Consider the following 26,172-nt stretch of genomic DNA (forward strand, 5'->3'; position numbering starts at 1 on the left):
AATTACGCGCCGCCAACACCCCCATGCTCCCAAACGCTAATTGCAGACAGTTTCCTATCAGTCCCCGCCCTGTTGCGCTCACCCTGCGGTTCCAGCCTAATAGTCTCTGCACCTTCCCCGTCTCTACCCCCTGCACCGCCACTCACGCCCCGTGGCCAAGATAACGTCCCCCTTACTCCCGAGGTGAATGCACCTAACACAACCCCTAGACAGGGCGATCGCAGACATAGATGCCGCAGATCGTCCTCACCCTCATCAGTAGATTCCCGCCACCGTTCCCGCTGTCCCTCTAGCTGTCGCCATTCCCACTCCAGACGCCGACACCACTCACGCAGGAGCCACCACAGATCCCGCTCCTCCAGATGGCGTTCGCCATCCACAACCGGTTCAGAAACATCGGGGAGTCACAACGGGCGGTACCGGTCACACGCCGAAAGACGGCGGTCTCACCGGACACCCAGAGCGGGTACCCGGTGGGAACAGACACTGACACCCCCCGTTACCGACCAGGCAGAGATCGGAGCCCCAATAGCCTCTCATCATCGAGCACACGACAGATCTCATCCGTCACGTGCTCCTTCATTGGCTGACGCACGGGGAGACATGCCATACGTACCTCCCCGGTCCACCAGCCAGCACCGAGCTCCGTCCTGGCCTGACGCACAGGGAGACACACCATACGTACCTCCCCGGTCCACCAGCCAGCACCGAACCATGGAGACAACTGACGCCGGAGCACCTCCCTCTCCAGGGGACGCTCGGCACCAGACGAGAATACATCCCCGTGCCACGGCGCTGGCCGCTGGCCTGCCATCTTCATCCTCCTGGGCGGGCGGCCAGCACCAGGACAGCGCCACGGCAGGAGCCAGAGTACCTCCGTCCGGAGACACTCGGCCGGCATCTGACAGCGGTGAGTTCTTTGATGTTGGTGAACATTCTACATTGCAAAATGTGGGAGAAAGCGAGCTGGCGGCCGCTATTAAGACCCTAGTTCAGCAGTTGACACGCCCAGGCGTACCAACTGATGCTAGCACCACCCAAGCAGCTAGTCTGCACAAGGATGCATTTTTCTGTGGAGTTAGCCCACTGGGAGCGCATGTTGACTTGGAGACAAAGCAAAAAATTTGGGAAAATGGTTATGTGGATATATGGTCACTGATATCGGCCGACCAACAGTCCGTAGACAAGGAAAGGAGGACTGGCGAGCGGTTGCAAGATAGGAGCAAACCAAAAATAGCTCAAACAATGAATAACTGGCTCCAGGCCTTCGCGGTTCTCGGATGTATAATGGGCCAAAAGCACCCAGAGCGTTGTTCCGAATTATTTATTTACCAAGATCTAATATATAATTCATATAAGTGTCACAGCGGGGCGGCATGGAAACGGTACGACGAGGAGTTCCGCAGGCGGTTGGCCATGCAACCAGACTTGGGCTGGGGGGTGAAAGCGACGGACGTTTGGTTACGACTGATGTTGTCCCAAAAACAGCCCCCCTTTTCGGCAGCGACCACTTATCACTCAACAGCAGCAGGCCAGAACACAGTGGTCGCACGCGGACCTGGGGCCTGCTTACTGTTTAACGATGGATACTGCCGTTTCCAAGGGTCCTGTAAATATAGACACGAATGCTCCTCCTGCGGAGGAGGACACCCTGCGGCCAGATGTACCCGCCAGTCGAATAGAGCACCTGCGAGGTCTAACCCCGGTGAACGTAACCGCAATGGGCCCATGGCTAAGCCGTTATCCCAATAAAGAAGCGGCAGAGCAACTATATTTCGGTTTTAAACACGGTTTTTATATCCCCTTCAAACCCAGCCCCTCGCCAACTATTGCAAATAATTTAAAATCGGCACGCGAATTCCCTGATATTTTACAGCAAAAAATCCAAAAAGAAGTTGAGCTGGGCAGGATGGCGGGACCTTTTAGTTCGTTGCCATTTAAAAATCTCAGAATCTCGCCTTTAGGTATTGTTCCCAAAAAGGAGCCAGGAAAATATCGGCTAATACATCACCTTTCCTACCCAAAAGGCGCATCGGTTAACGACGCAATACCCGCGGAAGACTCGTCCGTAACCTACTCTTCTTTTGACAGGGCGGTCGAGCTCGTGCGCGCAGCCGGGCCCGGTGCCCTGCTGGCGAAATCCGACATAGAGTCAGCCTTCCGCCTTTTGCCCGTTCACCCGGAATGTTTTCATTTATTAGGCTGTGAGGTGGACAGGCTATTTTACTTTGATATGTGCCTACCAATGGGCTGCTCCATTTCCTGTCATTACTTCGAGCTTTTCAGCACCTTCCTAGACTGGGTATTACGATACGAAACTGGTAGCAACTCAACGATTCACTACCTCGACGATTTTTTGTTCGTCGGTCCCGGGGACTCCAGACTCTGCTCCTTTCTTCTCCAAAAGTTTAAGTTTTTAGCCAAAAAATTTGGGGTACCACTTTCACCGGATAAAACAGTCGGCCCTTGTAACGTTTTGCCTTTCCTCGGTATTGAAATAGACACCAATGCAATGGTGTTTCGATTACCAGCTGATAAGCTGCAAAAAACTCTGCAAATGGTTAAAAATTGCTACGAAGCAAAAAAAGTTACCCTGCAGCAGATGCAGTCCCTGCTAGGATTGCTCAACTTTGCCTGTCGTGTAATGCCGGCGGGCAGAGCGTTTTCACGCCGACTATCACTGGCAACCAAGGGCATAGCCCAGCCGAGCCACAGAATTAGGCTAAACCGTTCCCTGAAGGCAGACTTGCTGGTCTGGAGGACATTCCTGGAGTCCTACAATGGGCATACATGCGTTATGGCGCAGGAGACGCCAAGCAAAGATTTAGACTTGATGGTTGGTGGAAATATTACTGATGGTTTCGCGGCGATATACAAAAACCAGTGGTGCAAAGGCCAATGGCCTGAACTATGGACCACGGCCGCATGGGGCCGTGACCCAGCACTGGTGGAAATTTTGGCAATAGTAACATCAGTCGAGCTATGGGGTGCCCAATTGGAAAATACAAACATCAGATTTACAACAAAACAGCTGAGAACAGCAAAAGCCCTAAACAGCATGTCCTCTTCTTCTCAGCCGGTACTCGCGCTGTTGCGCCGCCTAGCACTATTATGCCTGAAGCACAACATCTGGTGCCGGGCCAGATTTACGGCGACTGTCGATGATAAAATTGTTAACTCTATGTTATCTTCCGATTGGCAGGCATTCAAACTCTTCCTCCCCAGGGCGCGAACGTCGGGCCTGCGGTGTCCTCCTTCTCTCTTGGACATGGTGGCCAATCATTGATGCCCTTGATCCGCGCTTCGGTGACACCGGCGACTTGGCAGGTTTACGGTAATGCGTGGGAGGAGTGGTGCTCGCTAACGCAAGGAAGACCAGTCGATAGGTGCAACCGGACGAGATGCGACGTCCTAGTAGAACTTTTAGAAAAGCTCAGGCAGGGAGGTGCGTCAGGGACATTAGCGCAACGTCATCTGTCGGGAATAGCATTCTTCTTTCAGCTGCTGGGGTGGGTGGACATAACCAAATATTTTTTCATCAAACAAGCCGTTAAAGGCTGGAGAAGGCTGCAACCTAGTCAGGAATGCCGACGCCCAGTTTCCTTAAGGCTGCTGGCCGACATAATTGCAATTTCTTCATCGGTGTGCAAATCACAATACGAGGCAACGCTGATATCCGCAGCGTTCGCAATCGCCTTCTTCGGGGCACTTCGCATCAGCGAATTAGTGCCCCAGTCAAAAACTGCATCAATAGGCGGCTTAATCAATGAAGACCTCGTCATATGCAGCGAAGCTCTGCGCATTAGAGTACGGAGATCCAAGTGCGACCCCACCGGGAGGGGGACATGGGTATTGGTCAAGGCGTCAGGCGGCCCTATATGCCCCGTAAAAATAGTTAAAAACTATGCGCTAGTAAGACATCCGGGTAGATTCCTCCTTTCACACACCGACGGGTCCCCTCTTACTAAATATCAATTTCAAGCGATTTTTAGACAGTGCCTAGAGGCACTCGGCGTGGCTCCAAAGGAATATGGCACACATTCATTCCGAATAGGGGCGGCGACCGAAGCAGCTAGAGCGGGGGTATCGGAAGTCGAGGTGCAGAGAATGGGCCGCTGGAAATCCGCATGCTTTGCAAGATACATAAGACCAGACCTGCTCTAACACTTCTTGTCTCTTCCAGGCAGCTGTAAGCCCACAGTTTGGGTAGTGGGGCATTCTTTTGTCTACTGGGCGTGCAAAAGGGCCAAACTCAGGACGGGGGGAACCAATTTTGGCTTCCCGAATTTGGAAGTCAACTGGAGAGGCGTCAGAGGGCTTCGGTGGCGTCAGATCTTCCCGGAGTTGGTCGACATCGCTAAGAAGGCCAAGGGGCCGGTGGTTCTGGTGCTACATGCCGGAGGCAATGATTTGGGCAAGCGGAAAGGGGCCGAGCTGTACACAGTAATGTCAACGGACATCGAGCGGTTTGTCTGTTTATTACCAGATATGGTGGTGGTGTGGTCAGAGATAATACCTCGAGCGGTCTGGCACGGAGCTAAGGACGTAAAAGCCATCGAAAACGCAAGAAAAAGGATTAACACAAAGATGTCGAAGTTTGTGAGAGAAAATTACGGCATTGTGGTTCGACACCAGGAGTTAGAAGGGAACAATTTTGCTTTGCTGAGACCAGATGGCATCCACCTCACGGACATCGGACTGGACATATTCTTGAAGGGTTTGTGGGATGGTGTTGAACAGGCTCTAATGATGTTGTGTGGGGGTCGGAGTCTTGTGTAGGTCATACAAATGATCCTCCGTGGCGGTAGGTAGAGGGGGGCAAAGGTTCATAACCTCTCATCGGCTTGCTGGCCCAGCGGTCGTCGGCTGGGGCCTTCAGCAATGAGTGCGTCGCGATGTGTAATTGCCCTTCTCTACTTTGCAATTAATAAAACTGTGACCGACCTGTTCAACCCATCCAGGATTGTTGGTATCTTTTATTACAGAGTGGTGGGACGGGGGAAGGCACTGGTTACGACACACGGGTCTCTGCAGTCTGGTAGGCACGGCACTGTATAAGGAACGTGCCTCTGACTGCAGAGCCCCTAAGGGATAGCTAGAGGGGAAATCAGTGCAGTGCCCAATTCCCCCCTCCCACTACCTCCCCAGGTGAGGTCATGATTGGGACGCCCAGCGGACCAACCGGGGAGAGGAGGTGAGTCAGGCCACACCCTCAGGGGTTAAATTCCAGTGACCGGGCCAGGTTCTCCCTCTTTCTCCCCGGTTGACCCTTGGAAGCTGTTGTCCCACCCTCCCTCCCTTATAAATTGATAAATGTGCTGTGCAATTACTGTTAAAATGTTTTGAATTTTAAATTTATAAAAAAAAAAAAAAAAAAAGATTTTGATGTTCTTTTATATACGTCACAGTGGCGGTAGGTAGAGGGGGGCAAAGGTTCGTAACCTCTCATCGGCTTGCTGGCCCAGCGGTCGTCGGCTGGGGCCTTCAGCAATGAGTGCGTCGCGATGTGTAATTGCCCTTCTCTACTTTGCAATTAATAAAACTGTGACCGACCTGTTCAACCCATCCAGGATTGTTGGTATCTTTTATTACGGAGTGGTCAACCCATCCAGGATTGTTGGTATCTTTTATTACGGAGTGGTGGGACGGGGGAAGGCACTGGTTACGACACACGGGTCTCTGCAGTCTTACCTTGCAGGTACATTTCCTCTCCTTCGGTGAACATTTTGTGGCATCTGCTGCATCGCGCACAGCTCGGGTGATAGTGCTTGTCCCCCGCCTGCGGAGCAAACAGACACAAAGCTCAGCAACCGGCACCTGCTACCCCGGAAATCTCCCCCTGTACCCCGAGAGCGCAGCGAGTGACGAGCGCACCGTCCTAGAATGCGCACAGGGGCGAGGGTATCAGTCTCCAGGATTAGGTACAGAAGCTCTGCAGACAGAATCACACAGGAGAGGATTAGTTACACGGCTCGGCAGTCAGTATCACACAGGAGAGGATTAGATACACAACTCAGCAGACAGTATCACACAGGAGAGGATTAGATACACAGCTCAGCAGACAGTATCACACAGGAGAGGATTAGATACACGGCTCAGCAGTCAGTATCACACAGGAGAGGATTAGATACACAGCTCAGCAGTCAGTATCACACAGGAGAGGATTAGATACACAGCTCAGCAGTCAGTATCACACAGGAGAGGATTAGATACACAGCTCAGCAGTCAGTATCACACAGGAGAGGATTAGATACACGGCTCAGCAGACAGTATCACACAGGAGAGGATTAGATACACGGCTCAGCAGTCAGTATCACACAGGAGAGGATTAGATACACAGCTCAGCAGTCAGTATCACACAGGAGAGGATTAGATACACAGCTCAGCAGTCAGTATCACACAGGAGAGGATTAGATACACAGCTCAGCAGTCAGTATCACACAGGAGAGGATTAGATACACGGCTCAGCAGTCAGTATCACACAAGGCTGGATTAGATACACGGCTCAGCAGTCAGTATCACACAGGGGAGGATTAGATACACGGCTCAGCAGACAGTATCACACAGGAGAGGATTAGATACACAGCTCAGCAGTCAGTATCACACAGGATAGGATTAGATACACAGCTCAGCAGTCAGTATCACACAGTATAGGATTAGATACACTGCTCAGCAGTCAGTATCACACAGGATAGGATTAGATACACGGCTCAGCAGTCAGTATCACACAGGAGAGGATTAGATACACAGCTCAGCAGTCAGTATCACACAGGAGAGGATTAGATACACAGCTCAGCAGTCAGTTACACACAAGAGAGGATTAGAAACAGCTCAGCAGTCAGTATCACACAGGAAAGGATTAGATACACAGCTCAGAAGACAGCATCACACAGGAGAGGATTAGATACTCAGCTCAGCAGACAGTATCACACAGGAGAGGATTAGATACACAGCTCAGCAGACAGTATCACACAGGAGAGGATTAGATACACGGCTCAGCAGACAGCATCACACAGGAGAGGATTAGATACTCAGCTCAGCAGACAGTATCACACAGGATAGGATTAGATACACGGCTCAGCAGTCAGTATCACACAGGAGAGGATTAGGTACACGGCTCAGCAGACAGTATCACACAGGAGAGGATCAGAAACACAGCTCAGCAGACAGTATCACACAGGAGAAGATTAGATACACGGTTCAGCAGTCAGTATTACACAGGAAAGGATTAGATACTCAGCTCAGCAGACAGTATCACACAGGATAGGATTAGATACACGGCTCAGCAGTCAGTATCACACAGGATAGGATTAGGTACACGGCTCAGCAGACAGTATCACACAGGAGAGGATTAGATACACGGCTCAGCGGCTCAGCAGACAGTATCACACAGGAGAGGATTAGATACACAGCTCAGCAGACAGTATCACACAGGATAGGATTAGATACGCGGCTCAGCAGTCAGTATCACACAGGAGAGGATTAGATACATGGCTCAGCAGACAGTATCACACAGGATAGGATTAGATACATGGCTCAGCAGTCAGTATCACACAGGAGAGGATTAGATACACTGCTCAGCAGACAGTATCACACAGGAGAGGATTAGATACACGGCTCAGCAGTCAGTATCACACAGGAAAGGATTAGATACACGGCTCAGCAGACAGTATCACACAGGATAGGATTAGATACACGTCTCAGCAGACAGTATCACACAGGATAGGACTAGATACATGGCTCAGCAGTCAGTATCACACAGGAGAGGATTAGATACACTGCTCAGGAGACAGTATCACACAGGAGAGGATTAGATACACGGCTCAGCAGTCAGTATCACACAGGAAAGGATTAGATACACGGCTCAGCAGACAGTATCACACAGGAGAGGATTAGATACACGGCTCAGCAGACAGTATCACACAGGATAGGATTAGATACACGGCTCAGCAGACAGTATCACACAGGAGAGGATTAGATACACAGCTCAGCAGTCAGTATCACACAGGAGAGGATTAGATACACTGCTCAGCACACAGTATCACACAGGAGAGGATTAGATACACGGCTCAGCAGTCAGTATCACACAGGATAGGATTAGATACACGGCTCAGCAGTCAGTATCACACAGGATAGGATTAGATACACTGCTCAGCAGACAGTATCACACAGGATAGGATTAGATACATGGCTCAGCAGACAGTATCACACAGGAAAGGATTAGATACTCAGTTCAACAGACAGAATCACACATGAGAGGATTAGATAATCAGCTCAGAAGACAGTATCACACAGGATAGGATTAGATACACGGCTCAGCAGTCAGTATCACACAGGAGAGGATTAGATACACTGCTCAGCAGACAGTATCACACAGGATAGGATTAGATACAGGGCTCAGCAGACAGTATCACACAGGAGGGGATTAGATACACAGATCAGCAGTCAGAATCACACAGGAGAGGATTAGATACACTGCTCAGCAGACAGTATCACACAGGATAGGATTAGATACACGGCTCAGCAGTCAGTATCACACAGGAAAGGATTAGATACTCAGTTCAACAGACAGAATCACACAAGAGGATTAGATACTCAGCTCAGAAGACAGTATCACACAGGATAGGATTAGATACACGGCTCAGCAGTCAGTATCACACAGGAGAGGATTAGATACACGGCTCAGCAGACAGTATCACACAGGATAGGATTAGATACACTGCTAAGCAGACAGTATCACACAGGATAGGATTAGATACAGGGCTCAGCAGACAGTATCACACAGGATAGGATTAGATACACTGCTCAGCAGACAGTATCACACAGGATAGGATTAGATACAGGGCTCAGCAGACAGTATCACACAGGAGAGGATTAGATACACTGCTCAGCAGACAGTATCACACAGGATAGGATTAGGTACACGGCTCAGCAGACAGTATCACACAGGAAAGGATTAGATACTCAGTTCAACAGACAGAATCACACATGAGAGGATTAGATACTCAGCTCAGAAGACAGTATCACACAGGATAGGATTAGATACACGGCTCAGCAGTCAGTATCACACAGGAGAGGATTAGATACACTGCTCAGCAGACAGTATCACACAGGATAGGATTAGATACACGGCTCAGCAGTCAGTATCACACAGGATAGGATTAGATACACGGTTCAGCAGTCAGTATCACACAGGATAGGATTAGGTACACGGCTCAGCAGACAGTATCACACAGGAAAGGATTAGATACTCAGTTCAACAGACAGAATCACACATGAGAGGATTAGATACTCAGCTCAGAAGACAGTATCACACAGGATAGGATTAGATACACGGCTCAGCAGTCAGTATCACACAGGAGAGGATTAGATACACAGCTCAGCAGACAGTATCACACAGGATAGGTTTAGATACACTGCTCAGCAGACAGTATCACACAGGATAGGATTAGATACAGGGCTCAGCAGACAGTATCACACAGGAGGGGATTAGATACACAGATCAGCAGTCAGAATCACACAGGAGAGGATTAGATACACTGCTCAGCAGACAGTATCACACAGGATAGGATTAGATACACGGCTCAGCAGTCAGTATCACACAGGATAGGATTAGGTACACGGCTCAGCAGACAGTATCACACAGGAGAGGATTAGATACACGGCTCAGCAGACAGTATCACACAGGATAGGATTAGATACACGGCTCAGCAGACAGTATCACACAGGATAGGATTAGATACACGGCTCAGCAGACAGTATCACACAGGATAGGATTAGATACATGGCTCAGCAGACAGTATCACACAGGATAGGATTAGATACACGGCTCAGCAGTCAGTATCACACAGGAGAGGATTAGATACACTGCTCAGCAGACAGTATCACACAGGATAGGATTAGATACAGGGCTCAGCAGACAGTATCACACAGGAGGGGATTAGATACACAGATCAGCAGTCAGAATCACACAGGAGAGGATTAGATACACTGCTCAGCAGACAGTATCACACAGGATAGGATTAGATACACGGCTCAGCAGTCAGTATCACACAGGAAAGGATTAGATACTCAGTTCAACAGACAGAATCACACGAGAGGATTAGATACTCAGCTCAGAAGACAGTATCACACAGGATAGGATTAGATACACGGCTCAGCAGTCAGTATCACACAGGAGAGGATTAGATACACGGCTCAGCAGACAGTATCACACAGGATAGGATTAGATACACTGCTCAGCAGACAGTATCACACAGGATAGGATTAGATACAGGGCTCAGCAGACAGTATCACACAGGAGGGGATTAGATACACAGATCAGCAGTCAGAATCACACAGGATAGGATTAGGTACACGGCTCAGCAGACAGTATCACACAGGAAAGGATTAGATACTCAGTTCAACAGACAGAATCACACATGAGAGGATTAGATACTCAGCTCAGAAGACAGTATCACACAGGATAGGATTAGATACACGGCTCAGCAGTCAGTATCACACAGGAGAGGATTAGATACACTGCTCAGCAGACAGTATCACACAGGATAGGATTAGATACACGGCTCAGCAGTCAGTATCACACATTCGCCAGAAGACTCGCTACACTCATCAGGAGGGCGTTAAACTAGAAGAAGAGGGGACGGGAAGAAAAACATTAGACTCGAACAAAGACGACCCAGGAAAACATACTCAGAAGGGAGGTAAGAACATTTCTAAAACAATCCACAGTGAGGAGATTGGAACAAAACAAAATCCTCTAAACTGCATGCTCGCAAACGCCAGAAGCCTGACAAACAAGATGGAAGAACTAGAAGCAGAAATATCTACAGGTAACTTTGACATAGTGGGAATAACCGAGACATGGTTAGATGAAAGCTATGACTGGGCAGTTAACTTACAGGGTTACAGTCTGTTTAGAAAGGATCGCAAAAATCGGAGAGGAGGAGGGGTTTGTCTCTATGTAAAGTCTTGTCTAAAGTCCACTTTAAGGGAGGATATTAGCGAAGGGAATGAGGATGTCGAGTCCATATGGGTCGAAATTCATGGAGGGAAAAATGGTAACAAAATTCTCATTGGGGTCTGTTACAAACCCCCAAATATAACAGAAACCATGGAAAGTCTACTTCTAAAGCAGATAGATGAAGCTGCAACCCATAATGAGGTCCTGGTTATGGGGGACTTTAACTACCCGGATATTAACTGGGAAACAGAAACCTGTGAAACCCATAAAGGCAACAGGTTTCTGCTAATAACCAAGAAAAATTATCTTTCACAATTGGTGCAGAATCCAACCAGAGGAGCAGCACTTTTAGACCTAATACTATCTAATAGACCTGACAGAATAACAAATCTGCAGGTGGTCGGGCATCTAGGAAATAGCGACCACAATATTGTACAGTTTCACCTGTCTTTCACTAGGGGGACTTGTCAGGGAGTCACAAAAACATTGAACTTTAGGAAGGCAAAGTTTGACCAGCTTAGAGATGCCCTTAATCTGGTAGACTGGGACAATATCCTCAGAAATGAGAATACAGATAATAAATGGGAAATGTTTAAGAACATCCTAAATAGGCAGTGTAAGCGGTTTATACCTTGTGGGAATAAAAGGACTAGAAATAGGAAAAACCCAATGTGGCTAAACAAAGAAGTAAGACAGGCAATTAACAGTAAAAAGAAAGCATTTGCACTACTAAAGCAGGATGGCACCATTGAAGCTCTAAAAAACTATAGGGAGAAAAATACTTTATCTAAAAAACTAATTAAAGCTGCCAAAAAGGAAACAGAGAAGCACATTGCTAAGGAGAGTAAAACTAATCCCAAACTGTTCTTCAACTATATCAATAGTAAAAGAATAAAAACTGAAAATGTAGGCCCCTTAAAAAATAGTGAGGAAAGAATGGTTGTAGATGACGAGGAAAAAGCTAACATATTAAACACCTTCTTCTCCACGGTATTCACGGTGGAAAATGAAATGCTAGGTGAAATCCCAAGAAACAATGAAAACCCTATATTAAGGGTCACCAATCTAACCCAAGAAGAGGTGCGAAACCGGCTAAATAAGATTAAAATAGATAAATCTCCGGGTCCGGATGGCATACACCCACGAGTACTAAGAGAACTAAGTAATGTAATAGATAAACCATTATTTCTTATTTTTAGGGACTCTATAGAGACGGGGTCTGTTCCGCAGGACTGGCGCATAGCAAATGTGGTGCCAATATTCAAAAAGGGCTCTAAAAGTGAACCTGGAAATTATAGGCCAGTAAGTCTAACCTCTATTGTTGGTAAAATATTTGAAGGGTTTCTGAGGGATGTTATTCTGGATTATCTCAATGAGAATAACTGTTTAACTCCATATCAGCATGGGTTTATGAGAAATCGCTCCTGTCAAACCAATCTAATCAGTTTTTATGAAGAGGTAAGCTATAGACTGGACCACGGTGAGTCATTGGACGTGGTATATCTCGATTTTTCCAAAGCGTTTGATACCGTGCCGCACAAGAGGTTGGTACACAAAATGAGAATGCTTGGTCTGGGGGAAAATGTGTGTAAATGGGTTAGTAACTGGCTTAGTGATAGAAAGCAGAGGGTGGTTATAAATGGTATAGTCTCTAACTGGGTCGCTGTGACCAGTGGGGTACCGCAGGGGTCAGTATTGGGACCTGTTCTCTTCAACATATTCATTAATGATCTGGTAGAAGGTTTACACAGTAAAATATCGATATTTGCAGATGATACAAAACTATGTAAAGCAGTTAATACAAGAGAAGATAGTATTCTGCTACAGATGGATCTGGATAAGTTGGAAACTTGGGCTGAAAGGTGGCAGATGAGGTTTAACAATGATAAATGTAAGGTTATACACATGGGAAGAGGGAATCAATATCACCATTACACACTGAATGGGAAACCACTGGGTAAATCTGACAGGGAGAAGGACTTGGGGATCCTAGTTAATGATAAACTTACCTGGAGCAGCCAGTGCCAGGCAGCAGCTGCCAAGGCAAACAGGATCATGGGGTGCATTAAAAGAGGTCTGGATACACATGATGAGAGCATTATACTGCCTCTGTACAAATCCCTAGTTAGACCGCACATGGAGTACTGTGTCCAGTTTTGGGCACCGGTGCTCAGGAAGGATATAATGGAACTAGAGAGAGTACAAAGGAGGGCAACAAAATTAATAAAGGGGATGGGAGAACTACAATACCCAGATAGATTAGCGAAATTAGGATTATTTAGTCTAGAAAAAAGACGACTGAGGGGCGATCTAATAACCATGTATAAGTATATAAGGGGACAATACAAATATCTCGCTGAGGATCTGTTTATACCAAGGAAGGTGACGGGCACAAGGGGGCATTCTTTGCGTCTGGAGGAGAGAAGGTTTTTCCACCAACATAGAAGAGGATTCTTTACTGTTAGGGCAGTGAGAATCTGGAATTGCTTGCCTGAGGAGGTGGTGATGGCGAACTCAGTCGAGGGGTTCAAGAGAGGCCTGGATGTCTTCCTGGAGCAGAACAATATTGTATCATACAATTAGGTTCTGTAGAAGGACGTAGATCTGGGGATTTATTATGATGGAATATAGGCTGAACTGGATGGACAAATGTCTTTTTTCGGCCTTACTAACTATGTTACTATGTTACTATGTTACACAGGATAGGATTAGATACACGGTTCAGCAGTCAGTATCACACAGGATAGGATTAGGTACACGGCTCAGCAGACAGTATCACACAGGAAAGGATTAGATACTCAGTTCAACAGACAGAATCACACATGAGAGGATTAGATACTCAGCTCAGAAGACAGTATCACACAGGATAGGATTAGATACACGGCTCAGCAGTCAGTATCACACAGGATAGGATTAGATACAGGGCTCAGCAGACAGTATCACACAGGAGGGGATTAGATACACAGATCAGCAGTCAGAATCACACAGGAGAGGATTAGATACACTGCTCAGCAGACAGTATCACACAGGATAGGATTAGATACACGGCTCAGCAGTCAGTATCACACAGGATAGGATTAGGTACACGGCTCAGCAGACAGTATCACACAGGAGAGGATTAGATACACGGCTCAGCAGACAGTATCACACAGGATAGGATTAGATACACGGCTCAGCAGACAGTATCACACAGGATAGGATTAGATACACGGCTCAGCAGACAGTATCACACAGGATAGGATTAGATACACAGCTCAGCAGTCAGTATCACACAGGATAGGATTAGATACACGGCTCAGCAGACAGTATCACACAGGATAGGATTAGATACACGGCTCAGCAGTCAGTATCACACAGGATAGGATTAGATACACAGCTCAGCAGTCAGTATCACACAGGATAGGATTAGATACACGGCTCAGCAGACAGTATCACACAGGATAGGATTAGATACACAGCTCAGCAGACAGTATCACACAGGATAGGATTAGATACACAGCTCAGCAGTCAGTATCACACAGGATAGGATTAGATACAGCGCCCTCCCACAACACTCGCTCAGTATGTTACTAATTACCACCAGTGTAACACGTGGATTTCCGGGGCCTCGGTTTGGGGGGCTCTCGGTTCGGGGGGCTCTCGGTTCGGCCCCAGAGCTCAGTACATGGTATCACACTTGGCCGGCACAGCCAGGAGACCATGGAGACAGATGATAACTCCCATCATCCTCACTGCATGATCCTCTTCCCACTCAATGTTAAGGCTTTGTCCCCCATGACAATGATACAATCCGGATGTTTCTACATTGTGGTAGTTTGTGGCTGTTGTTTTGCTGACAACTATTTTCCTGTGTCAGCAATCAGTTGTCAGACTCCACCGTTTCTGACATTTCATTATGGGAAATAACTAGAAACAATTACACAATTCTATAATGAAGGACGAGCTCCTAACGACTAATGAAGCCCCCAGGAGTCAGATGAAGATCGTCCTTACAAGACCACTGCGGAGATCTGCCATAGAGACAATCCGCAGGGATGTGGCGCCCCCGGCCATAGCATGGCGGCCACCGGGATAAGCCCAGGATCACAGACAGGACACGACTAATCCGGGTTATGACTCAAGTCTCCCCCAACAATGAGCCCCCAGCAAAGACCCCAAATACCGCAACGCTATCATTCAATGACACAATGCGAAGAAAGCGCAACCAAGTGAGTCCACCCGGCTGATAACTCCGAGCACCAGAACACAAGGACAAGAAAGCGGAAAGGATTCATTGTAAGGACTCTGGTTAGAGGTTCACAGAGGTCACTGATCACATCCAGTAATTGACAATGCATCCAGCGTTCCCAGACCCCGAAACTGCACCAAGTAATGCTGCAAGAGCATAGCGCCCCCTGAAGCCAGAGCAAAATGAGAACCTGTGAGCACAGCGCCCCCTGGTGACCACAGCAACATGAGAACCTGTGAGCACAGCGCCCCCTGGTGACCACAGCAACATGAGAACCTGTGAGCACAGCGCCCCCTGGTGACCACAGCAACATGAGAACCTGTGAGCACAGCGCCCCCTGAAGCCAGAGCAAAATGAGAACCTGTGAGCACAGCGCCCCCTGGTGACCACAGCAACATGAGAACCTGTGAGCACAGCGCCCCCTGGTGACCACAGCAACATGAGAACCTGTGAGCACAGCGCCCCCTGGTGACCACAGCAACATGAGAACCTGTGAGCACAGCGCCCCCTGGTGACCACAGCAACATGAGAACCTGTGAGCACAGCGCCCCCAATAACATGAGAACCTGTGAGCACAGCGCCCCCAATAACATGAGAACCTGTGAGCACAGCGCCCCCAATGACATGAGAACCTGTGCGCACAGCGCCCCCTGGTGACCACAGCAACATGAGAACCTGTGAGCACAGCGCCCCCAATAACATGAGAACCTGCAAGCACAGCGCCCCCTGGTGACCACAGCAACATGAAAACTTGTGAGCACAGCGCCCCCTGGTGACCACAGCAACATGAAAACCTGTGAGCACAGCGCCCCCTTGTGACCACAGCAACATGAGAACCTGTGAGCACAGCGCCCCCTGGTGACCACAGCAACATGAAAACCTGTGAGCACAGCGCCCCCTGAAGCCAGAGCAAAATGAGAACCTGTGAGCACAGCGCCCCCTGGTGACCACAGCAACATGAGAACCTGTGAGCACAGCGCCCCCTGGTGACCACAGCAACATGAGAACCTGTGAGCACAGCGCCCCCAATAACATGAGAACCTGCAAGCACAGCGCCCCCTGGTGACCACAGCAACATGAAAACTTGTGAGCACAGCGCCCCCTGAAGCCAGAGCAAAATGAAAACCTGTGAGCACAGCGCCCCCTGGTGACCACAGCAACATGAGAACCTGTGAGCACAGCGCCCCCTGGTGACCACAGCAACATGAGAACCTGTGAGCACAGCGCCCCCAATAACATGAGAACCTGCAAGCACAGCGCCCCCTGGTGACCACAGCAACATGAGAACCTGTGAGCACAGCGCCCCCTGGTGACCACAGCAACATGAGAACCTGTGAGCACAGCGCCCCCTGGTGACCACAGCAACATGAGAACCTGTGAGCACAGCGCCCCCTGGTGACCACAGCAACATGAGAACCTGTGAGCACAGCGCCCCCTGGTGACCACAGCAACATGAGAACCTGTGAGCACAGCGCCCCCTGGTGACCACAGCAACATGAGAACCTGTGAGCACAGCGCCCCCTGAAGCCAGAGCAAAATGAGAACCTGTGAGCACAGCGCCCCCTGGTGACCACAGCAACATAAGAAACTGTGAGCACAGCGCCCCCTGGTGACCACAGCAACATGAGAACCTGTGAGCACAGCGCCCCCAATAACATGAGAACCTGCAAGCACAGCGCCCCCTGGTTACCACAGCAACATGAAAACTTGTGAGCACAGCGCCCCCTGGTGACCACAGCAACATGAGAACCTGTGAGCACAGCGCCCCCTGGTGACCACAGCAACATGAGAACCTGTGCGCACAGCGCCCCCAATAACATGAAAACCTGTGAGCACAGCGCCCCCAATAACATGAGAACCTGTGAGCACAGCGCCCCCAATAACATGAGAACCTGTGAGCACAGCGCCCCCAATAACATGAGAACCTGTGCGCACAGCGCCCCCAATAACATGAGAACCTGTGCGCACAGCGCCCCCAATAACATGAGAACCTGTGCGCACAGCGCCCCCAATAACATGAGAACCTGTGCGCACAGCGCCCCCAATAACATGAGAACCTGTGCGCACAGCGCCCCCAATAACATGAGAACCTGTGCGCACAGCGCCCCCAATAACATGAGAACCTGTGAGCACAGCGCCCCCAATAACATGAGAACCTGTGAGCACAGCGCCCCCAATAACATGAGAACCTGTGCGCACAGCGCCCCCAATAACATGAGAACCTGTGCGCACAGCGCCCCCTGGTGACCACAGCAACATGAGAACCTGTGAGCACAGCGCCCCCAATAACATGAGAACCTGTGAGCACAGCGCCCCCAATAACATGAGAACCTGTGCGCACAGCGCCCCCAATAACATGAGAACCTGTGCGCACAGCGCCCCCTGGTGACCACAGCAACATGAGAACCTGTGAGCACAGCGCCCCCAATAACATGAGAACCTGTGAGCACAGCGCCCCCAATAACATGAGAACCTGTGCGCACAGCGCCCCCTGGTGACCACAGCAACATGAGAACCTGTGAGCACAGCGCCCCCAATAACATGAGAACCTGTGAGCACAGCGCCCCCAATAACATGAGAACCTGTGCGCACAGCGCCCCCAATGACATGAGAACCTGTGCGCACAGCGCCCCCTGGTGACCACAGCAACATGAGAACCTGTGAGCACAGCGCCCCCAATAACATGAGAACCTGCAAGCACAGCGCCCCCTGGTGACCACAGCAACATGAAAACTTGTGAGCACAGCGCCCCCTGGTGACCACAGCAACATGAAAACCTGTGAGCACAGCGCCCCCTTGTGACCACAGCAACATGAGAACCTGTGAGCACAGCGCCCCCTGGTGACCACAGCAACATGAAAACCTGTGAGCACAGCGCCCCCTGAAGCCAGAGCAAAATGAGAACCTGTGAGCACAGCGCCCCCTGGTGACCACAGCAACATGAGAACCTGTGAGCACAGCGCCCCCTGGTGACCACAGCAACATGAGAACCTGTGAGCACAGCGCCCCCAATAACATGAGAACCTGCAAGCACAGCGCCCCCTGGTGACCACAGCAACATGAAAACTTGTGAGCACAGCGCCCCCTGAAGCCAGAGCAAAATGAAAACCTGTGAGCACAGCGCCCCCTGGTGACCACAGCAACATGAGAACCTGTGAGCACAGCGCCCCCTGGTGACCACAGCAACATGAAAACCTGTGAGCACAGCGCCCCCTGGTGACCACAGCAACATGAGAACCTGTGAGCACAGCGCCCCCAATAACATGAGAACCTGTGCGCACAGCGCCCCCTGGTGACCACAGCAACATGAAAACCTGTGAGCACAGCGCCCCCAATAACATGAGAACCTGTGCGCACAGCGCCCCCTGGTGACCACAGCAACATGAAAACCTGTGAGCACAGCACCCCCAATAACATGAGAACCTGTGCGCACAGCGCCCCCTGGTGACCACAGCAACATGAAAACCTGTGAGCACAGCGCCCCCTGAAGCCAGAGCAAAATGAGAACCTGTGAGCACAGCGCCCCCTGGTGACCACAGCAACATGAGAACCTGTGCGCACAGCGCCCCCTGGTGACCACAGCAACATGAAAACCTGTGAGCACAGCACCCCCAATAACATGAGAACCTGTGAGCACAGCGCCCCCTGGTGACCACAGCAACATGAAAACCTGTGAGCACAGCGCCCCCTGAAGCCAGAGCAAAATGAGAACCTGTGAGCACAGCGCCCCCTGGTGACCACAGCAACATGAGAACCTGTGAGCACAGCGCCCCCTGGTGACCACAGCAACATGAGAACCTGTGCGCACAGCGCCCCCTGGTGACCACAGCAACATGAGAACCTGTGAGCACAGCACCCCCAATAACATGAGAACCTGTAGGCACAGCGCCCCCAATAACATGAGAACCTGTGCGCACAGCGCCCCCAATAACATGAGAACCTGTGAGCACAGCGCCCCCAATAACATGAGAACCTGTGAGCACAGCGCCCCCTGGTGACCACAGCAACATGAAAACCTGTGAGCACAGCGCCCCCTGGTGACCACAGCAACATGAGAACCTGTGCGCACAGCGCCCCCAATAACATGAGAACCTGTAGGCACAGCGCCCCCAATAACATGAGAACCTGTGCGCACAGCGCCCCCAATAACATGAGAACCTGTGAGCACAGCGCCCCCAATAACATGAGAACCTGTGAGCACAGCGCCCCCAATAACATGAGAACCTGTGAGCACAGCGCCCCCAATAACATGAGAACCTGTGAGCACAGCGCCCCCAATAACATGAGAACTTGTGAGCACAGCGCCCCCAATAACATGAGAACCTGTGAGCACAGCGCCCCCAATAACATGAGAACCTGTGCGCACAGCGCCCCCAATAACATGAGAACCTGTGAGCACAGCGCCCCCAATAACATGAGAACCTGTGCGCACAGCGCCCCCAATAACATGAGAACCTGTGCGCACAGCGCCCCCAATAACATGAGAACCTGTGCGCACAGCGCCCCCAATAACATGAGAACCTGTGCGCACAGCGCCCCCAATAACATGAGAACCTGTGAGCACAGCGCCCCCAATAACATGAGAACCTGTGAGCACAGCGCCCCCAATAACATGAGAACCTGTGAGCACAGCGCCCCCAATAACATGAGAACCTGTGCGCACAGCGCCCCCAATAACATGAGAACCTGTGCGCACAGCGCCCCCAATAACATGAGAACCTGTGCGCACAGCGCCCCCAATAACATGAGAACCTGTGCGCACAGCGCCCCCAATAACATGAGAACCTGTGAGCACAGCGCCCCCAATAACATGAGAACCTGTGCGCACAGCGCCCCCAATAACATGAGAACCTGTGCGCACAGCGCCCCCAATAACATGAGAACCTGTGCGCACAGCGCCCCCAATAACATGAGAACCTGTGCGCACAGCGCCCCCAATAACATGAGAACCTGTGAGCACAGCGCCCCCAATAACATGAGAACCTGTGCGCACAGCGCCCCCAATAACATGAGAACCTGTGAGCACAGCGCCCCCAATAACATGAGAACCTGTGAGCACAGCGCCCCCAATAACATGAGAACCTGTGAGCACAGCGCCCCCAATAACATGAGAACCTGTGAGCACAGCGCCCCCAATAACATGAGAACCTGTGAGCACAGCACCCCCAATAACATGAGAACCTGTGCGCACAGCGCCCCCAATAACATGAGAACCTGTGCGCACAGCGCCCCCAATAACATGAGAACCTGTGAGCACAGCGCCCCCAATAACATGAGAACCTGTGAGCACAGCGCCCCCAATAACATGAGAACCTGTGCGCACAGCGCCCCCAATAACATGAGAACCTGTGAGCACAGCGCCCCCAATAACATGAGAACCTGTGAGCACAGCGCCCCCAATAACATGAGAACCTGTGAGCACAGCGCCCCCAATAACATGAGAACCTGTGAGCACAGCGCCCCCAATAACATGAGAACCTGTGAGCACAGCGCCCCCAATAACATGAGAACCTGTGAGCACAGCGCCCCCAATAACATGAGAACCTGTGCGCACAGCGCCCCCAATAACATGAGAACCTGTGCGCACAGCGCCCCCAATAACATGAGAACCTGTGAGCACAGCGCCCCCAATAACATGAGAACCTGTGAGCACAGCGCCCCCTGGTGACCACAGCAACTGATTGTCTGATGATTGTATCTGATGGAGGGGACAAGGCCTAGCGGCTGATACATTGGTTGTGAATGATGGAACAATTCTCGGACATTCTGCAATCGTCACAATGATGAGGGACTCGCTATCGGGGCGACTTTCCCAGATCAGCGGTAACGCGCTTTATTTCCTGTAATCCATCTCTGTGCGGCCACTAATCACAGGAGGAGCAATCGTTCCCATTAAACTGTTATTTTTATGCCAGAAAACAAACAAAAAGCCCACAGTGGCAGCTGAGGAATGACAGACCCCCCAAATGTCACCGAGGCAAGAAACGCCACCAGATGATGATCACACACCACAGCTGCACTCCATGGTTCAGCCTTCAGAGCTGAACTCTCCCAGCATTCCCTGCTCGGACATATGATGTCTCTACACTACAAGGAATTATAGAGTCATCTGGTGGGGAAAAACGAATGCCTCCTTCATCCTGCAATGTGAGGGCTCGGCTGGAGGCCAGCTTGCTGACTGTTTCCAATAACTACTGCAATACTGTTTGGACAGGAATATTTTCTTGGACGTAATATACATCTGGAGATTCTTGAACTTCATCACTCTTCTCAAGATCTCTGTTTGCTGTCATGGAAACATTCTGCTTCTAGATGAGGTCAAAAGTGGAGTTTCATCCTCAGCCAGTAAAGATATTGAAAAATGGTGAATATAAACAGTGTAGTATTAGAAAGCTGCCGAAGTATGGGGTGATCCTTCCTAAACAGAGAGGTCACTTTTTGTGCCCCCCTCTGATATGTCCCAACTGCCCCCAGTTCTGTCACTTCCGAAACTAACAATGAAGCAGAACCACAGACGAAAGCAGCAAAATTACGGATCTGATGATTTAGGACTCTCGACACAAAACCGATGACACAGAAGAACACACCGAGGATAAAACTGGCGCAGGCTCTATAAATACGCACGAACGCTGTCATTACCCGGGTACAAGGCGTGAAATGAGAGTGATTAATTACTGGCGACAGCAGCGGAGTCCTACAGATGTGACGCCATCGCTGATCCAACACCCGGCCACAAGAAGACTACGCCAGACATCAGACCCAACAGATACCCGTCTCCTGCGACACCCCCAGGATCTGACACCTCGGGATCCGACACCCCCAGGATCTGACTCGTCGGGATCCGACACCACCAAGATCTGACTCCTCGGGATCCGACACCCCCAGGATCTGACTCCTCGGGATCCGACACCCCCAAGATCTGACTCCTCGGGATCCGACACCCCCAAGATCTGACTCCTCGGGATCGGACACCCCCAGGATCTGACTCCTCGGGATCCGACACCCCCAGGATCTGACTCCTCGGGATCCGACACCCCCAGGATCTGACTCCTCGGGATCCGACACCCCCAAGATCTGACTCCTCGGGATCCGACACCCCCAGGATCTGACTCCTCGGGATCCGACACCCCCAGGATCTGACTCCTCGGGATCCGACACCCCCAGGATCTGACTCCTCGGGATCCGACACCCCCAGGATCTGACTCCTCGGGATCCGACACCCCCAAGATCTGACTCCTCGGGATCCGACACCCCCAGGATCTGCACCTCGGGATCGGACACCCCCAGGATCTGACACCTCGGGATCAGACACCCCCAGGATCTGACTCCTCGGGATCCGACACCCCTGCATTCTTACACCTAGTTTGTTTTATCCCAGCTCTTCTGGAATCTAAGGCTGCGTGTCCACGTTCAGGATGGCCGGCGGTATCGCCGGAGCGGCTTAGCCGCTCTGCGGTAAGCCCCGCCCCCTTTCTGGGACGCGATGATGCCGGATATGTTCATAGCACACATCCGGCATCATCGCTCCCCACCATAGGGCCCTGTGCTATATCTTGCGGCGACGCAGCGTCGCCGCAAGATATACGGACATGCTGCGATCTGAAAAGACGCGCAGCATGTCCGGAGTCGCAGGGCCGCCGCGTGCGTGTTACCACGCATAGTGGAGACGGGATTTCATTAAATCCCCTCCACTATGCTGTAACATCTGGACGCTGCGTGTCTGACGCTGCGGCTCTATGCAGCGCCAGACACGCAGCGTTTCCTGCACGTGGACACATACCCTAAGGAGTAAGGTTTCTCATTGTGAAGAGTGACAAGCCAGGCCTGACAGGTCAGAGTGAGGAGACTTATAGGCCATGCATGCTCCTCTGGGAAGTTAAATATGCAAATTGTCTCTTCAGAGAGGAAGAGGACTAGAACTCTAGCGCCACCTATTGGAAGTAGCAGTCATACAAGTCAATATTGAACCTTGCCCCCCACCTAGCCAAATCAGAATCTCATACTTTGCAGTGACAAGGGGCCACACCCCAAAACACCATGTCTACAAAGTGAGATTCTGGTTTGGTTTTTATCCTAAGCCATGTGATGAGGCTCGGTAAAGGGTCATTGACTTGTAGGATCGCTAATTCCAATAGGTGGCGCTAGAGTTCTAGTCCTTTTCCTCTCTGAAGAGACAATTTTCACATCTCAGCTCTTCGAAATGATTGTCATTCGGGAGTCTAGGAAGACTGTGATGGTGGCCATAACGGTGACTGTGAGAGGGGCGACGGAGCCTTTTGGGATATGGGTTTTTCTGATTTCACAGTTTTGCTGCCTCTACAGTTGTGCACGGTGTGTTTCACAGACTGGAGTTTGGGACTATGGTTTTTTGAGCCTATGAAAACAGCTCTTGTAATTGGATCCCCACTGACACCCTTCAGTCAACAGCCTCCAAACTTCTGTCCCTTACCTCTTCCTTTGGACTTACTCAGTGGTCCTCCGCAGCCACCCACATAGACGGACACACACTAGGCCTGGTATTCACCCGTCTCTGCTCTCTAACTTCACCACCTCCCCTCTCCCTCTATCCGACCACTATCTGCTCACCTTCTCATCCCTGTCCTCCAGCACCATGCGCACCCCCGCAGGAACCTTGCCCACCTAGACACCCACACACTCTCTGACTCCATCCTACCACTGACATCCATACCCTCACTCCACGACACAGACACTGCTTTCTACAAAGCCACTCTCGCATCAGCTACTGACACGGTCGCCCCTCTCGTCCATGGCAGAGTGCGCTGTATCAATAGACAACCCTGGCACAATGACACCACTAAAAAGCTCCGGCAAGTGTCCAGGGTTGCGGAGCGGCGTTGGAAGAAAACACATTCGCAAGACGACTTCCCTGCATTCAAATCTGCTCTCACCTCTACTAAACAGGCGACTTCACAACCCTCGTATCTTCCCTATCCTACAACCCCAAACAGTTATTCAAAACCTTTAATTCCAAAGAGAAAAAAAGAGAGCCAGGGGACACTACCAATAGTCACTTGGTACCGCTCATTACAGTAATGAATATGCAGCTCCACCTCCCACCGGGGTGGAGCTGCATATTCATTACTGTAATGAGCGGTAACGGTGAACGCTCAGTACAGGAAGAAGCTGCGGCGCCGGGAAACCAGGGACCGCGCCAGGAGCAGGTGAGTATAACAGGGAGGGGGAGCGCTGCGCGATATTCACCTGCTCCTCGTTCCGGGCGCCGCTCCGTCTTCAGCGTCTTCTGAAGCAACACTCAGGCAGAGGGGTGCGGTGATGAGGTTAGTGCGCACCCTCTGCCTGAACGTCAGTGCAGAAGATGCTGAAGATGGAGCAGCGCCGGAACGAAGTCAGGTGAATATTGAAAGTGTCGGGGGCCTGAGCAACGGAGAGGTGAGTATGTGATTTTTTTTTTATCGCAGCAACAGCAAATGGGGCAAGTGTCTGTATGGAGCATCTATGGGGCCATAATCAACATTTGTGCAGCATTATATGGGGCAAATATGTCTATGGAGCATCTTATGTGGCCATCATAAACTTTATGGAGCATTATATGGGGCGTATTTTGTATGGAGTATTATATGGGGCTCCTGATTCAATATGGATATTCAAAAACACTGATGTCTCAATTAATTTTACTTTTATTGGGATCTATTTTTACTTTTGACATTTACCGGTAGCTGCTGCATTTCCCACCCTAGGCTTATACTCAAGTCATTAAGTTTTCCCATTTTTTTTGTGGTAAAATTAGGCGGGTCGGCTTATACTCGGGTCGGCTTATACTCGAGTATATACGGTAACTACTATAATACTGCCCCTATGTACAAGAATATAACTACTATAATACTGCTCCTATGTACAGACTATAACTCCTATAATACTGCTTTCTTCAAACTACTTGCTGCACTGCATGATCCGTGCGCTGGGCCTGAGAGGAGGTGAGCTGATCTTCGTTGCTTTTTCTTTTCTACTATAATACTGCTCCTATGTACAGACTATAACTCCTATAATACTGCTCCTATGTACAAGAATATAACTACTATAATACTGCCCCTGTGTACAAGAATATAACTACTATAATACTGCTCCTGTTTACAAGAATATAACTCCTATAATACTGCCCCTATGTACAAGAATATAACTACTATAATACTGCTCCTATGTACAGGAATATAACTGCTATAATACTGCCTCCTATGTACAAGAATATAACTACTATAATACTGCTCCTATGTACAAGAATATAACTACTATAATACTGCTCCTATGTACAAGAATATAACTACTATAATACTGCCCCTATGTACAAGAATATAACTACTATAATACTGCCCCTATGTACAAGAATATAACTGCTATAATACTGCTATGTACAAGAATATAACTACTATAATACTGTCCCTATGTACAAGAATATAACTACTATAATACTGCTCACTATGTACAAGAATATAACTACTATAATACTGCTCACTATGTACAAGAATATAACTGCTATAATACTGCTATGTACAAGAATATAACTACTATAATACTGTCCCTATGTACAAGAATATAACTACTATAATACTGCTCCTATGTACAAGAATATAACTACTATAATACTGCCCCTGTGTACAAGAATATAACTACTATAATACTGCTCCTGTTTACAAGAATATAACTCCTATAATACTGCCCCTATGTACAAGAATATAACTACTATAATACTGCTCCTATGTACAGGAATATAACTGCTATAATACTGCCTCCTATGTACAAGAATATAACTACTATAATACTGCTCCTATGTACAAGAATATAACTACTATAATACTGCTCCTATGTACAAGAATATAACTACTATAATACTGCCCCTATGTACAAGAATATAACTACTATAATACTGCCCCTATGTACAAGAATATAACTGCTATAATACTGCTATGTACAAGAATATAACTACTATAATACTGTCCCTATG

At 49.6% G+C, this 26,172-nt stretch overlaps 1 protein-coding gene across 11 annotated transcripts in view; it reads right to left on the reverse strand.

The window, feature by feature from the left end:
• The window catches only part of ABLIM1 (actin binding LIM protein 1), a 330,044-nt gene that overhangs the window by 87,461 nt on the left and 216,411 nt on the right, over positions 1-26,172 (reverse strand). For all 11 annotated transcript variants that reach the window (XM_069754375.1, XM_069754369.1, XM_069754366.1 and 8 more), the window contains exon 7: positions 5,692-5,779. In XM_069754375.1, coding sequence (XP_069610476.1) covers positions 5,692-5,779 — 88 coding nt within the window. The remainder of the gene's footprint in view (positions 1-5,691; positions 5,780-26,172) is intronic.

This window comes from Ranitomeya imitator, chromosome 2 (genome assembly GCF_032444005.1).
Source record: "Ranitomeya imitator isolate aRanImi1 chromosome 2, aRanImi1.pri, whole genome shotgun sequence".
NCBI classification, from domain to species: Eukaryota; Metazoa; Chordata; class Amphibia; order Anura; family Dendrobatidae; genus Ranitomeya; species Ranitomeya imitator.